The sequence below is a fragment of the Triturus cristatus genome, chromosome 1_2 (assembly GCF_964204655.1).
Source record: "Triturus cristatus chromosome 1_2, aTriCri1.1, whole genome shotgun sequence".
Lineage (NCBI taxonomy): Eukaryota > Metazoa > Chordata > Amphibia > Caudata > Salamandridae > Triturus > Triturus cristatus.
The window spans coordinates 902,975,703-902,990,786 of NC_140580.1; the positions used below are offsets into that span (position 1 = coordinate 902,975,703).

General features: G+C 44.4%; 1 protein-coding gene across 1 annotated transcript in view; it reads left to right on the top strand.

The window, feature by feature from the left end:
• Positions 1–15,084, top strand: part of UBE2J2 (ubiquitin conjugating enzyme E2 J2) — a 189,487-nt gene that overhangs the window by 111,637 nt on the left and 62,766 nt on the right. Inside the window, exon 4 of the mRNA XM_085609619.1 lies at positions 6,826–6,928. Coding sequence (XP_085465745.1) covers positions 6,826–6,928 — 103 coding nt within the window. The remainder of the gene's footprint in view (positions 1–6,825; positions 6,929–15,084) is intronic.

Below are 15,084 nucleotides of genomic sequence, written 5' to 3' on the forward strand. Positions count from 1 at the left end.
CCGACCCAGAGAGACAGAGACCGACCCAGAGAGACAGAGACCGACCCAGAGAGACAGAGACCGACCCAGAGAGACAGAGACCGACCCAGAGAGACAGAGACCGACCCAGAGAGACAGAGACCGACCCAGAGAGACAGAGACCGACCCAGAGAGACAGAGACCGACCCAGAGAGACAGAGACCGACCCAGAGAGACAGAGACCGACCCAGAGAGACAGAGACCGACCCAGGGAGACAGAGACCGACCCAGGGAGAGAGACAGACACAGACCCAGGGAGAGAGACAGACACAGACCGAGAGACAGACACAGAGAGAGGCACAGAGAGAGAGAGAGAGAGAGAGAGAGGCACAGAGAGAGAGAGAGGCACAGAGAGAGAGGGGCACAGAGAGAGAGGGGCACAGAGAGAGAGGGGCACAGAGAGAGAGGGGCACAGAGAGAGAGGGGCACAGAGAGAGAGGGGCACAGAGAGAGAGGGGCACAGAGAGAGAGGGGCACAGAGAGAGAGGGGCACAGAGAGAGAGGGGCACAGAGAGAGAGGGGCACAGAGAGCGAGAGAGAGGGACACAGAGAGAGAGGGGCACAGAGAGAGAGGGGCACAGAGAGCGAGAGAGAGGGACACAGAGAGAGAGGGGCACAGAGAGCGAGAGAGAGGGACACAGAGAGAGAGGGGCACAGAGAGAGAGGGGCACAGAGAGAGAGGGGCACAGAGAGCGAGAGAGAGGGACACAGAGAGCGAGAGAGAGGGACACAGAGAGCGAGAGAGAGGGACACAGAGAGGGGCACAGAGAGAGAGGGAGAAACAGATCCAGAGAAACAGACCCTGAGAGAGAGAGGGACACACAGAGAGAGAGAAACACACACACCGAGAGAAACACACAGACGGAGAGAGACCGAGAGGCGTCTATTTCAGATCCTTAAATAGATTTCCAAGTTGTTAATACAAGATACTTTTATATGTTTATATTATAACCTACATATTCTGTGATTATCCTATAAATATGGTGTTATTGCAACTGGCATTGAACACTGCTAGCTTTTCAAACACAATATTTGTCCCCTTGCCAGTTTTACATTATTATTATTGTTGCATTTGTAGAGCGCACAGTTACCCTGGGGTGTCCTGGCACTAGCACTGATTGCTGGGGTGAAAATAATGTATGCTACTGCGCAAAGAGCCAGGTCTTCAAACCTTTCCTAAAGGAGAGGAAATCTGAGGCACTCCTGAGATGGAGGGGAAGCTCATTCCAACCTCTGGAGGCACAGTTAATGAAACTCCTTCCTCCCCAGTTGACTCTTTTAAATGGGGGGGACTTGAACATATTTGGCTCCAGAGGAGCGTAGCGTTTCTTCCCGGGACATACCCGAGGAATTTACGCCTAAGGAAGTTAGGGCCGGCTCCATTGATGGCCTTAAACACTGTACAGAGTGCCTTGAAGCTAACTCTTTGTTTCACCGGGAGCCAGTGAAGTTGCCTTAGCTCCTTTCTCATGGAAACAAATTTAGGAGTTCCTGACAGCACTCTTGCCTCTGCATTTTGGGCTAGTTGTAGCTGATTAATGTGCTGCTTTTGAGCGTTGAGATAAAGGCCATTGCAGTAATCCAAATGCGACATTATAAGAGCTGTAATCACTGTCTTGAGGCTATTTTCGGACAGGAAGAACTTAATCTTCCTTATAATCCTCAAGACTAGAAAGCAGGCTGAGGTCACCATGCTTATTTGGTCACTCATGGTGAGCTTATTGTCCAGCAGTACCCCCAGGATGTTTGCTTTCCTAGTGGGGGGGGGACATACACCAAGATCTTCTGGCCACCAGTCCGGTGTCCACACATGTGGATTGTTGCCAAACTTTATGACTTCGGTCTTGGTGAAGTTCAGTTTTAGGCAATTAGATGCCATCCAGTGCGAGTTGACCCCATACAGTCATGGAAACGTGTCCCAGTTTCCGTTTCCCTCCCTTCCATCAATGATAGTACTATTTGAGTGTCATCAGCGTATGAGGTGAGTTGGAAGCCTAATGATCTGATGACACCAGTCAGGGGTGCCATAATAATAATAATAATTGCAACTGGCAAAGAAGACTGCTAGCTTTTCCCACACATTATTTGTACCCTTGCCAGTTTTGCATTCTCTGCAGCTGGTCCAACTGTTCATGTGATTTAGGTTGTCTGCCAGTTTGCCTCAGACGTCTTCCACTACCCAAGTACACCAAGCCTTTTCAGTGTCCAGTTCGGGACAAGACTGGGGCGTCTGTCTTAACTTCAGTGTTGGCGGATGTTTCCATGAATCTTTTCTGTAGTCCTGGTGCATAGTTAACCATATATGGTAAGCAGGTACCCTCAAAAAAGATCCAAATGGAGGAAAAAAACTGAAGGAAGAAAACCTCCAGAGGTACATGGAATAAGTTCAGAGAAACAAACCAGATCAGGAGTTGATACAAAGACTTATAGAAAGACACCGGACAACCCAGTTATGAATGTGGAATCTGGAGACGTGCAGGAGAGACTTGGAGAGGATTCTTGATTTCAAGGAGGATCATGAGAAAACAAGCATTGAAAATGCAATAGATCTCGCCTTTGATTAAGTTAAAGCCATTTGCTTTGCTAATGGTATTGTATAGCTAAGCAAATGGCTTTAACTTAATAAAAGGCAATACCTGTTGCATTTTTAATGCTTGTTACAGGCTGCTGTAAAGACTAGAAGGGCTGCCACTACAGTGGTAGCTTAGTGAGACACAGTTAACTTATAGCCTATGGATAAATGTATAGATTACTTTTTATGTATTTAATGCTTTGTGAATTGATGGCTGTGTTTGGCTCACCAGCTAACCCATCTATATAGCACACTCTTCTTTTATGTAAAAGGGTGTATATCGGAATTTATTTCAAATGTCAATGATATCTGGGTGCGTCAAATTGTATAGGATTTTTAAGAAGGTTTTAACGAACCTTTGTATATTTGAATTGGAATTAATTGTTGTAAATTTGGTTTTATATTTTTTTTGTTTTAGAAATTGCGTGGCTACTCAACTATTGTAAAAACACAAGAAATGAAATTGTATGCACTTTTATGCATTTTTAATGCGAAATAAAGTTTGATTTTGATTTGACTGTCTGATTGCATATTATGATGTCTTATTAGAGGCAGAATTAATGAGTGACAGTGTCTGATTAGAAACAGGTTAGACGGTGGGGGTGTCTAATTAGAGGCCAAACCGATGGTGAAAGTGTCTGATTAGAGATAAAATAGAAGGTGACTCTCTGATTGTACAGAGCAGAAAGAGATGGACGAAGGTGTCCAGTTAGGATAAAGTAAATGAGTGGGCGCATCTGGTTAGGGACAGAGTAGACAGATGAAGGAGTCTTAGAAAAAGAATAGACAGGTGAAGGTGTCTGATGGAGGACAGACTGTCTGATTAGAGACAGGCGACGGTTCACCGTTTTTGATTACACTTCGAAGGAATCGACAGAGGTGTCTGATTAGGGACAGAATAAATGGATGAATGATTAGAGAAAAAAAGATGAACGAAGGTGTCTGATTGGGGCCAAATGGATGGAGGTGGAGACTGATTTAAAGAAAGAAGAGACTGTTTGGTGTCTGATAGGAGACAGAAGAGACGGCCGAATATGTCTGATGTAGAGACAGAATAGACGGTCAAATTTGTCTGATTAGAGACAGAAGGTGTCTGACTTGAGACAGAATAAGACGGTCGAAGGTGTCTGATTAGAGACAGAAGGTGTCTGATTAGAGACAGAAGGTGTCTGATTAGAGACAGAAGGTGTCTGATTAGAGACAGAAGGTGTCTGACTAGAGACAGAATAGACCGTCAAAGGTGTCTGGTGAGAGAAGGCAGTCGAAAGTGTCTGACTAGAGAGCGAAAAGATGGTCGAAGGTGTCTGATAAGAGACAGAATGGATAATTCTGGGAGCTGTGGATATTATTTACAAATCTGCGGGTGATCCTGTTCTGTGGGGTCGCTTTGAAGGGAGATAACACGGCCCCTCTTCACAGGCTGACTGCACACAACCCCCGGCCATCCTTCTTGTCGACCAACCTATACAAGGGAGAGGCGGGGGCGGCGGTTAAGAATTAGGCACTCTTTAGCTATAGCCGAGACCTAATCACCGATTGAATCGAAACGGGAAGAGGGCTTATGCTTCAAAACATCCCCCAATACTGCAAAACCTTAACCCTGTCGATTGTACCCCTTTTTCCGATTGGCTGGCACCTCTATAGGCAGGACGGTGATGGGGGGTGGGGGGCAGGGTCAGGCCGCAGTACCTATATAAACTCAAGGGGCGAGAGGGTGTAGTACCTGTATGCTGAGTTTGATCTTGGGCAGAAGTGTCCTTTGGTTTGGGGTGGACCGCAGCAGAGGGGACCTCCTCCCCAGAGGTGCTTTGCAGGAGAAGGCGCCGACCCCCGCAGTGGACAGGTGAGAGACTGCACGATGCGGCAGAGCCCAAGCGCTTATAGCCGGGCCCTGTCAGAGGGCAGGGTGCCAGGCTGGCACCTATCCGTGCAAGCCCCTGGAAGGAACCCATGAGAGAGATTATTTCCTCTTCCTCTTTTCCTTTATCTCTTTCCCTCCACCCCCCCCTCTTTTCCTTCCGCTCTCATTCACTCCCCCAGGGAGTAACTGTTTTGTTCTTGGTGCCTCCCTGATGCCGTAGTGTGTGTGATAAACGCTGTAATTGTGGTGGTGTTCGTGTAACACTGGTGCTCATGAGTATCACAATGATCGCATCAGTGTAACATTGGTGTGACATGGTGTCACACTGGTGCTGTCCATGTTATGAGTAGTGCTGTTGCTATAAGTGCAGCTGCTGCCTGTAATTGTGCATGCACGACTGTAGCACTGGTGCTGCCGGCGTGACAGCGGCGCTGTTTGTAGCTGTAGTGCTGCCGTGCTTTAAACTGAGGCCCACTGTATCATGGCTGCAACTGTTTGCCGTCCTGCGGCTGTTTTAACAGGACAGGGCAGGCCTCGCAAGTTGTAATCGTGGTGTTCGTGTAACACTGGTGCTCATGAGTATCACAATGATCGCATCAGTGTAACATTGGTGTGACACGGTGTCACACTGGTGCTGTCCATGTTATGAGTAGTGCTGTTGCTATGAGAGCAGCTGCTGCCTGTAATCGTGCATGCAGGACTGTTGCACTGGTGCTGCTGGCGTGACGGCATCACTGTTGTCTGTAGTTGTAGTGCTGCCCTGCTTTAAACTGAGGCCCACTATATCATGGCTACAACTGTTTGCCGTGCTGCGGCTGTTTTAACAGGACAGGGCAGGCCTCGCAAGTGCAACACACATTAACACAGACAGAAGGAGGACTCAAGCAAATAGTGCTTACAGAGTAATTGAAGGAGGCCGTGTCCCTCTGCAAGTAAACGATCCAATCCCGGTGGGCGGGGCCAAAAGGCGACAGGGTAGCAACCCTCAGTGTAATGATTGCCTCCGGTGCAATCATTACTGTGTTTTGCATCAGCCATGACGCAAAACGACGCGCACCAATGAAAATTGGAGGCGGAGCCGCAAGACGACTTCTGGAATCGTATCGATTCCAAGAAGCCTCGTAAGACCAGAGCAGCGCATGCGCTGCTTATGTCACGAGACCTAAAAAGAATGGGATAAAAAGCTAAAGCTGTATTGCGGTCACCTTCATTCAGCTGCCTTTTATGCAACAAATACGTGATCTCGTAGGAAATGCAGGATCCATTTTTGATTGAGAAGCAGCAGTGCGAATCGCTGTGCCCACTATCTTGGATTGGGATTGAAGATTTAGTCCAGCTCCGCTTTTTCTGAGAACAATGAGACCAGGATAAATCCAGAAAATCTAAAATGACACCACAGGAATTACAGAAGCTATCTGTGATTGGGAAACAGCCATAATATTCCACTGAGCCCACCATCTTAGAGTGGGAATGATGATATAATCCAGCACCACCTCTTCATTGAGAACCATGGGGCAATAAGACAACTTGGAGGATTACAGACTGTAAGTAATTGACTTTCTAAAATAAGAAAGCTCTCTCAAATGCATTGTTCCCCTAAAATGTTCCTCGCAGAGGTTTAGGCATTTAGGGGGAAACGGTGTGTGGATCTACAATCCTTTAGTACCTTTGAGCCCTTCTTGGCATCCTTGAGGCACAACACTCACATGGAAAAAAGGAGTAAGTTTAACAAGAGTGGCTGTGCGAGAGTAACCCTTTTCCGTGCCCCCACTATGCTCTTCACTAAATTAAAATTCAGAATTGTCCTTGCGAAAGAAACCTAATCTATAATAGTACAAGCTCACTACATATGGGATTGTTTCTGGGGTTTATTAAGTTACAGTTGTTGAAAAAGAACACCACTATTGTGGGTGTTTTTACAAGTAATGTATTGCCAGATGTGACGTACCCTTTTCGGTTAACATTTCGTTAGACTTCCCAGAATGGCATCATATTTTGTGGAAGAGCCTGTGCTGGTGTCTAGAAACTCCTGACCCAGAATGAAAGCTGTACTATGACAGAAAATCCTTCTCATGCTGTGACAAGTTGCAGTGCTGTAGTAGTGTTTTGTGATGATCCTGATAATGTGTTGAAGAAGAATGTTGTATAGTAGAACACAAGCCAGGTCATGTCAGGCTTCTACCTTTCTCTCCATTCTGTATTGGCTCCAGCACACCTGCCCGATGCTCTGTACCTGTTCTAATTGTGTGGCGAAATAATTGATGCATGTTTTATTATGTGATATGAATGTATTATCATTATATCTTTCACTTAGATATCTTTATTTTTTGCCAATTAAAAATAACCAAATACTTTTCTAATTTTGCAACTCTAGGTGGCTATTATCATGGAAAGTTAATTTTCCCTCGAGAATTTCCTTTTAAACCTCCTAGTATTTATATGATTACACCTAATGGAAGATTTAAATGTAATACAAGGTAAGGATCTTCTTTTTAGCACTATTTGTTTGATCATTTTCATTTACCATAATGGGCAATTTCAATGTAATACAAGGTAAAGTCTTTTTGTTTTTTTTATTATTTGTATAATAATTTCCATTTGATTTATGTTGTGGTTGGTTCGGTGATCTGCCTTAAACTCCGAAACTCAATCTGCGACATTTTCCTTTTGATTTTTCCTTTTTAGCTTTTTGGTATGTATTTCTTGTTTCTTCCATCAAAACCAAAGTGTCTTAGCTTAAAATAGATTTATGGGGCATTTAGGGTTTGTGGAATGGGAGAACTAGTGTAATCCGTTGGTTCACCCACTTACCAACATTTGGTTCCCGCCTCATCCACTCAAAAGCTGCCTGTTTCAGAGCATCTGAAGGACTGCCCAATTAGGCTATTTTTCATGTCTGCGACAGTGACAATAACCGGCTATCGTTCACAGGAAAAGAGAATAATGACCTTCTTGTGCAGAGACAAAACTCCTTGCAGGTTGTTGCAGAAAAATGGGTTGAAAAGGGTTCCGTAGCACTCACTTGAGATACACCTATTTAGTACACATAGAACAATTAATGCAGTGCACAAGAAGGAAGAATATTCAACCAACATCCAGAGATTAGAACCCCTCGAGGTTCTATGCAAGCATATGCATACCCATATGGCACACTCAATCATTATATACAGCAATATTAGTAAGCATTCAGTCTTCGATTGATGTTTTTCAGTCTTGCACTTTACGAGTGCATTATTTCATTCAATAATATTCTTCACAATAGCCAACACGTGTTTTGTCGTAATCACAACTTCCTCAGGGCTCTACCTACCCTATCACAGTATGGATTAGTTTTAATGTTGTATGGATAGAAGTCCCAAATATTGGTCCAAACAATTCCAAACCGTTGGCTATGCAACCGTAGCAAGTACGCGGCAGATTACGACACAGGAATTAGAGTCTGGGTCCAAGTTTACCCAAACTCTCGGGCTTCTCTCCCATAGCGTGTGTGCAGCAGGTTCACAGCGTTCCTTGCAGGTTGCACCATTGATATTTAATCTTTCAAAAATAAGCTCCATTTGTATATATATTTTTTGATATAACCTAAAAAAAATGCCTGGTGGCCAACATGACATGACATCTGGCATTTCAGATTTGCCCAAAGTGCTTTCATCAAGCGGTCTTTCGCTGGGAGGGCAAAGGCGAGAACCTCAGTAGACCTTGCTGAATGGTACGGCCGCCTACTATAAATGCCCTCTTTTGTACTTGAAAATGACACCTTTCCCCTGGCGACTCAAATCCTGGCAAGTCTACACAGTGTCCATCTTTAGTCTTTACGCGGTTGGAGTGTCAGTATGTCTCACACTAAGGATCACTTAAATGAAGGGTTGCTGAAAAAGGACCTTGCAGAGAAATAACCAATGTTTAACTTCTTGCTGTACTTCTCAAATGTGAGCTTTCTGAATATTTTCACTTTGGTAAGCTTTTTCTATTCCAGAAGGAAGATGTGACTACTTTATTTTATTTTTTCTTTTCGATTTATTGAGGTTTATATCACAGACAAATGTAAAAAAAACAAAGCACACCTTGCAGGAGCCCAAAGTCTAATGCAATTCTACCTTCCCCCCAGCTGCCCCAAAACCATCATGCCTCCACCCAGCTGGCTTCTCCCGGACATCTCCATCTCAACACTGAGGGCTCCCATGATAGAGCCGTATGTAAGGTCCCCAGTTAATTCTAGTAGACAAACTTTTTTTTATTAGTTTATTTTTCAACAGCTACTTAGCATATCTGGCAGACCTGTCACTCACCGTAGAGGATCCTGCCACCCTTCTAAACTCCTTTAGTGAGGATTTCTCGTGTAGCTCTACTTTACTTGGTGAAACCTGCCTCATTGTACCCATCAGTGCCATTTTCACCTTGAATCTCTTAAGAGAGTCGTATGTTGTGCAGTGTTAACTCCCCCCAACCCCGTCTTAGTTTTTAGGTCTTGCCTAGCGTGGCAGTGCATGCGCTGCACGCTCGGCAAGATTTATTGTTAAGGAGGACTTTCAGAAGAGGGCTTGAAGCCCCGCCCCTCATTTCCATTGGCTGGTGTCACCGTTTATGCTAAACGGTGGCCTGCCATTGGAAATGAGGGTTTTGGGTTCACACCCTTTCGCCTCCGATCCAGACTCGGTGGCCTGCTTTGCTGCTGTCGCAAAGCACTTTATCTTTATGGGGCCATATGTTTCTAATTAGAAACACATGGCCCCATAAAGATAAGAGATCCCCATGCTCCGGCTTCAGTGTGATCCTCTTTCACTTTCGGGACCACGCTTGTTTTATAAGGGGGAGGGGGGGGGGGGGGGAGTTATAGTATAGGACTAAGGCAGTCCAGGCTCAGCTGAGAGGAGGAATGCGCGTTTGAAGAGATCCCGGCGTTTGAAGTGCTTTTCCATACATGGAAGCGGCAGTGACAGGGCAGACCTACATTCATGAGAGGCGAGGGTTTCCAGCCCACAGGTTATCCGTGCCACTCGTCACTGCTTTTGAGGTATCTTCAAGGAGACTCGTTATAGTTCTTTCAGTCTCATAATTTCAGAACTGAAGCATTTTCAATGTTCTATACAAGAAAGCTGTAGTTGTTGCTGATTTATCTTACACAAACAACAACCATTGGCAAAGCCAATAGCCCTGGCTTGTTGTAGGTGTAATGTTACTTGCTTAATCAGTATTATATATCTGTATGCAATGAAAGAAGCAGCAAAATACAAGTTGTCGTACACGACCACCAGCAAGGCTCCGTTTGATGGCGCTGTGCGTCTTAATCTCCACGTCTGTCCAGCTGCAGGGTTGACTGTGGCGTTACAACCAGAACTGCAGAATTTGTAATTTGAGAACCATAATTGAATCTCGAAGTGCTCAAAATCCTGTGATTCTGGGCACATCACTTCTCCCCGTGCCTCAAAACATGAATGTGATCTTGTGTAATTTAACCGGTGCTCATGCACAGTGATCCAATATCTTTGTGTGGAGTTCGCATAAAAAAACTGCAATAAACGCTACTCCATCATGGTTTTCATCTTGTTACGCAGAGGAGTCGAGCGAAATGCTGCGCATGGGTGGACTGCTCTGCCACTTCTTTTCAATCTCCTAGTACTTGGACCGGCTCTCCCGGCCCCAGCTGCACGAAAAACCTCTTGTGGGCCTGCGCAACTAGCCGCTCTTCCTCACACTTTTCAGGTTTCTGCCGCTGCACTCTGACTCCAGGGAGCACTTCATCTGCATGCTGCAGATCTTCGCTGCCCCCCCCCCCGCTACCCCTCTATCGGGGTCTTTAATGGTGCACTCGTGTGTGTCCCTGACCGAGGCTAGCAGAGGGCACCTTGGCCCCAGCACTGCAGTGGTTCGTATTCCTCGAAAGCGTTTGCCTCGAGATTTACTGCAAACGTGAAGCACTCTTTAAAATTTCAGCACGCTGTTTATTTGCAGTCTGCACCCATTATTGTGTGCCAGTGTGCTTGTGCAAATTAACAAAGCAGTGCTTTCTTTTAGCTAGATAAATAAAAACATTCCGATTTTGAAACGCAACGGTCACTTTATTGTCAGGCGCCATTTATGGGCGCTTTTTGTTGTACATGTTTTGTATTTAACTCACTATTCAGTTATTTATAGCCTGTAAGATGTATTGCTCAATGTTACTCATTTTTGTGCTGGAATGAGGGGAAAATTACTTAATTGGCGTTAGTTCAACCCCGATGCGCAGCGGCAGGGCTGTTTCAGAGTTCTCCCTTCTGTTGCTCTTCCCCCCACATCTGTGCTTTTATGGCTCTCTCGCCAGTGTGCCTCTCTGCTCCGTGCACTATCCCCACATGACGGACCTGTCATGCTATCCTGCTCCTCTGTATTCTTTCTGCTCTGTCACACTTTTCACACACAACAGCTATTTATTTTCTCACATGAGCGCCTGCCGAGCTGGGCCTCTTTGCTTCGCTAGGTGGCTCTTTTCCATAAATGAGCTCCCTGCCGAGATTTATGGTTGCATCTGCTACTCCTCCCTCCTACAGTGAGCCATTAGACTTCACATTTAACGTCACCAGGGTAGTGTCATAAACCCAGCACACTAGCAGATCAAGCCTTTGTATTTAGATTACTGTGCACTTTGTATGTCTGAGTTCTAATCCTATTTCAAGAAACATGTTTAGAGTTAGCATTTTTAAACATTTGAAATGCTGCTGAAGCTTTATTCATTAAATCTGCATTCGCCACCTAAATTATGTTTAAAAAGTAATTTCTTTACCAAGTCATGGGCAAGGGATGGTTTAAAGTGCTGCATCCAAATTGTAATATCACCTGAAACCCTTCATTTAAGTACTGCAGCATCTCCAGGATCTGTGTTTATTTATTTTTGGGAAATGTTGTGGAGGTTTCTGTCTGGTAACTATGCATCCAACAACTTACTAAGGCTAAAGCAGGCCCTGCAAACGCATATCATTTTGCCAGTCCTCCTGCAGCTGTTTTTACCGTTATTCATAAAGGATAATAAAGTACATTCAATATAGCCTTTGCACATAGATGCACATTAATCTTTGCCACCTAATTACACTCTACTAAATACCAGATAAACACATCCCACATAAAACCACTATGCCACATATCAACCATCCATACAAATACACTCCACACCATGCCACATAATTCCTATTAGCATAATTTCACTTAAAATACCACACAGTTCCATGTCACGCAATTCAGCTCCACACATTTCCACTCTGCACCACATAATTCAACAACAAACCACATAATTCAAATCAACACACTTGCACAACAAATGCATCCAATCCACACCACAAAATTCAACATCGTGTCACACAATTCAACAGCTGACCACATAATTAAATTCCACTACATACCGTGCCACAAGACAACCTACCAATACACATATTTACACTCCATAACACTCAATCCCATTCTACATAATTCCAGCTAATTTAATCCCACATAATTACTATCCACATAATTCCACTACACAAATACAAACACACTATTCCACCCCACACAATTCCACAACTAACAAGTTCAATCCAATCCATATAATTAAACTCCACACTACATACATCCACTCCATAAACAAAAGACATTGTCATATACAACACCATTAACTCCAACTTTCACTAATGGGTGACCAGTTGCATTTCAAATGCTTGTGTTATTGTACTTTGTGGCAGATCTGCTCCACTGTATCTCTTGGGGCTCTACAAACAAATTTGGTGATGAAGAGTAAATTGTATTTTTCTTAACAACTTTTTAATTAAAAAGTTCCTCTCTTTAATTTCCTGTAATTCCCATAGTTGAAAAAACAAGCCTTTGCAATGCAATAGGTCTTGCATTTCGCGAGTTTGAGCTATTGGCAAGTGGGCTGCTGGATGCTGTTGGTGTAGGAGTGGTTGATCATAAGAACTTGCAGGAGACACATGTGAACTCTCGTTCAATGTTGTGTGGTGCAGTGTGGCAGCAGTGTGGTGAGTGGCAGCCAGGCCTAAAAGCACAGAGGAGTGCAGCACGGTAACGGGGCTTGGGACAGAAACAGGGTCCCTGGTGCTGGACACGGTGCAGCTAGGCGCAGCTGTGCCTGCTGCACGCATCCTTTCATCATCCGTTTTGCAGCTGCCATTAAGTTGTCGTGGAAAAGAGGAGGAGTGCAGGGTGCCATGGGCGGGAAACTGAAACCAGTTATGTCACTTCCTGTACAATGGATGATCGGAAATCCAGTGACGTCCCTTTCTGTGCAGATGGTTGATAGGAAATTAATTTCTCTTTGTAGGTTTCTTCTTATAAGCCCTCATTTATTCCCCATGCTTGCAGTGCAATACAGCAGGTTAAACATTCACACTACACATATAGCCAGCACACCTTTGGACATGACGGCGTTTACATGCATGAGCACATTGAAGCTTGGTACAATCAGACTACAGCATTAGTTCTGTATTGAAGAGATAAAAGTTGGAGAGATTGCACCTCTTCTCGAGAGTACATATAAAAAGAAACTGTTTTCAAAGCCTGCGTTATATACATTTTATCTTGAGTAACACAGATGAAGGCCATGCAACTGCTAAGCTTGGCGTTTCATTCTTGCAAAATATCCAAGATAAAGATTGACTGAAAACTGGTAAATATAAAACTTTGCATCACTTTTCAATTAACACGAAGGTGTGTTATAACCATGAGTGCTTGGTGCTGTACCTGTGTGCTTTCTTTCCATCAGTGCTTGGCGCTGCACTGTAATGGCATTCTTGTTAAAACAAAACAAAAAAAAATCTTTCACAACAGGGCACATAATTTGACAGATTTTCCCCTTCTTACTACCATACTCCCGTCGGTGCACTGTAGTCACCAGCAAGACACATTCGTCCTCATGAGAAGGAATGACGGCAGCCGTTTCACCAACTCTCTGAGGAATACGGCTGGGTTTGGCAGGTACCATGCATGCAAAAAGAAAAAAAAGCATTACAAATGCAATAGGTCTTGCCTTTCATTAAGTTAAAGCCATTTGCTTTGCTATACAATACCATTAGCAAAGCAAATGACTTTAACGTAATCAAAGGCGAGACCTATTACATTTTCAATGCTTGTTTTAATTGGACCATGTGCATCTATAATCTTAATCTACTTTGTCTACTTGCTCCGAAGTGCCAAACGTAGCTGCACTCTCTTTAGGTTTTTTTCCAGCCATGAACTTTAGTTATGCAATGGGGGAAGTATAATTTCTCATCGTTGTCACTATGAACTTCTGGTTTGTGTTAATATATATTTTATTTGTTTGGAAGATGGACTATGGAAAAAAGCCAAATGAGAAATTTACTTTTGTGCAGGTCAAGGCTTCCACAACTTGTTTGATCGAGAGCTGTGGAATGTATTTGTTTTGCCAATGATGTAATCATTAGCTGTCTTGATTACACTAGCACTGAATTTGTAACCAGAATTTGCATGTTATGTCACATGTCCATGATGATACAAACTACGTAGATAGTTCAGTGGTGGTTCACTAAGGACTCCCTTTAGTAACCCTTTTCGGTAACTCGCTGTCCAGGACATTCAGGCCTCGAAAAATCGACTCTCCCTCTAGGTGAGGCAGATTTTATCAGGTTGTGCTATTTTTTTGGACCTACTCACCTGTTCTGGTGAGTTGATGTAGGACAGGTGTTTTGTTCAGTCACAGTGAAGGAGCGATAAAGATGCCTTTAAATCTTGTTTTTATATTCTCACATTTTGCTCTGTGTTCAGAAGTCAGTTTTTCCTTCTCTGACTGCAGAGTTCCAGGATTTTGTAAAGTGAACTGTCTGACCTGCTGTACGAAGTGTGAATTAAAAGGCTGTTTTTCCTAACACACGATTAAATAGCTATTAAGTCAACTATACAAACATTTCAAAATATATTTCAGTATATGTGAAAGCCCATTTTTAGGTCTCGACCTTGCTATCGCGTAACCGATCGCAAAGCGAGACTATAGAAAGCGGGTTTGAAAAGTGCTCCCAAAAAGCGGATTGCATGGCTAGCACGCGCACAATCACGCGCATCGTGCCGCCATGCAATCTGCCTTTTGGGAGCACTTCAAAGGGTCCGCTCCCCTGCCCCCAAGCGCGCACGCGCCACGCTCCGCCGGGCTTGTCTTGTTTTTCATTTGTTTTAACTTTAAGCGCGAGGCGCGCGTGCAGCCAATGCTTGTTCTTCTGTTTCTTCTGCTGCATTGCCGTTTATTCATTCTTCTTTCTGCTGACTTGTTTGTCTTCAGGCTCATGAGGTGTTATTAGTCTGCACTAACATAAGCTTCACTAACGTAAGCTCGGGAAATGCTGCGATGGGAAGGGGGGGCATACAAGGACGCTGCTTTTATCCTGGCTGCTTTGGGGTGAGAGGTCTCCCTGGCCTCATAAGGTTAATCTGCGTATTTCTGCAGTTGCGGAACAGAATACAAATAGCCCAACTCCTCCCCTACCACCCCCAACCACTGCTTGTGGAGAGCTCCTCGCCCATATCTCTTCTTTACATTCCACAAAATAAATTTTTAACCCCGGTGCTGAGCAGCAGAGCTGGGCCTGGCACAGCGCCCAGACACGAGCTCACTTCCTTTAAGAGCAGACAGCAGCAGCGGCTTATTTCACCGGTCCCAGGA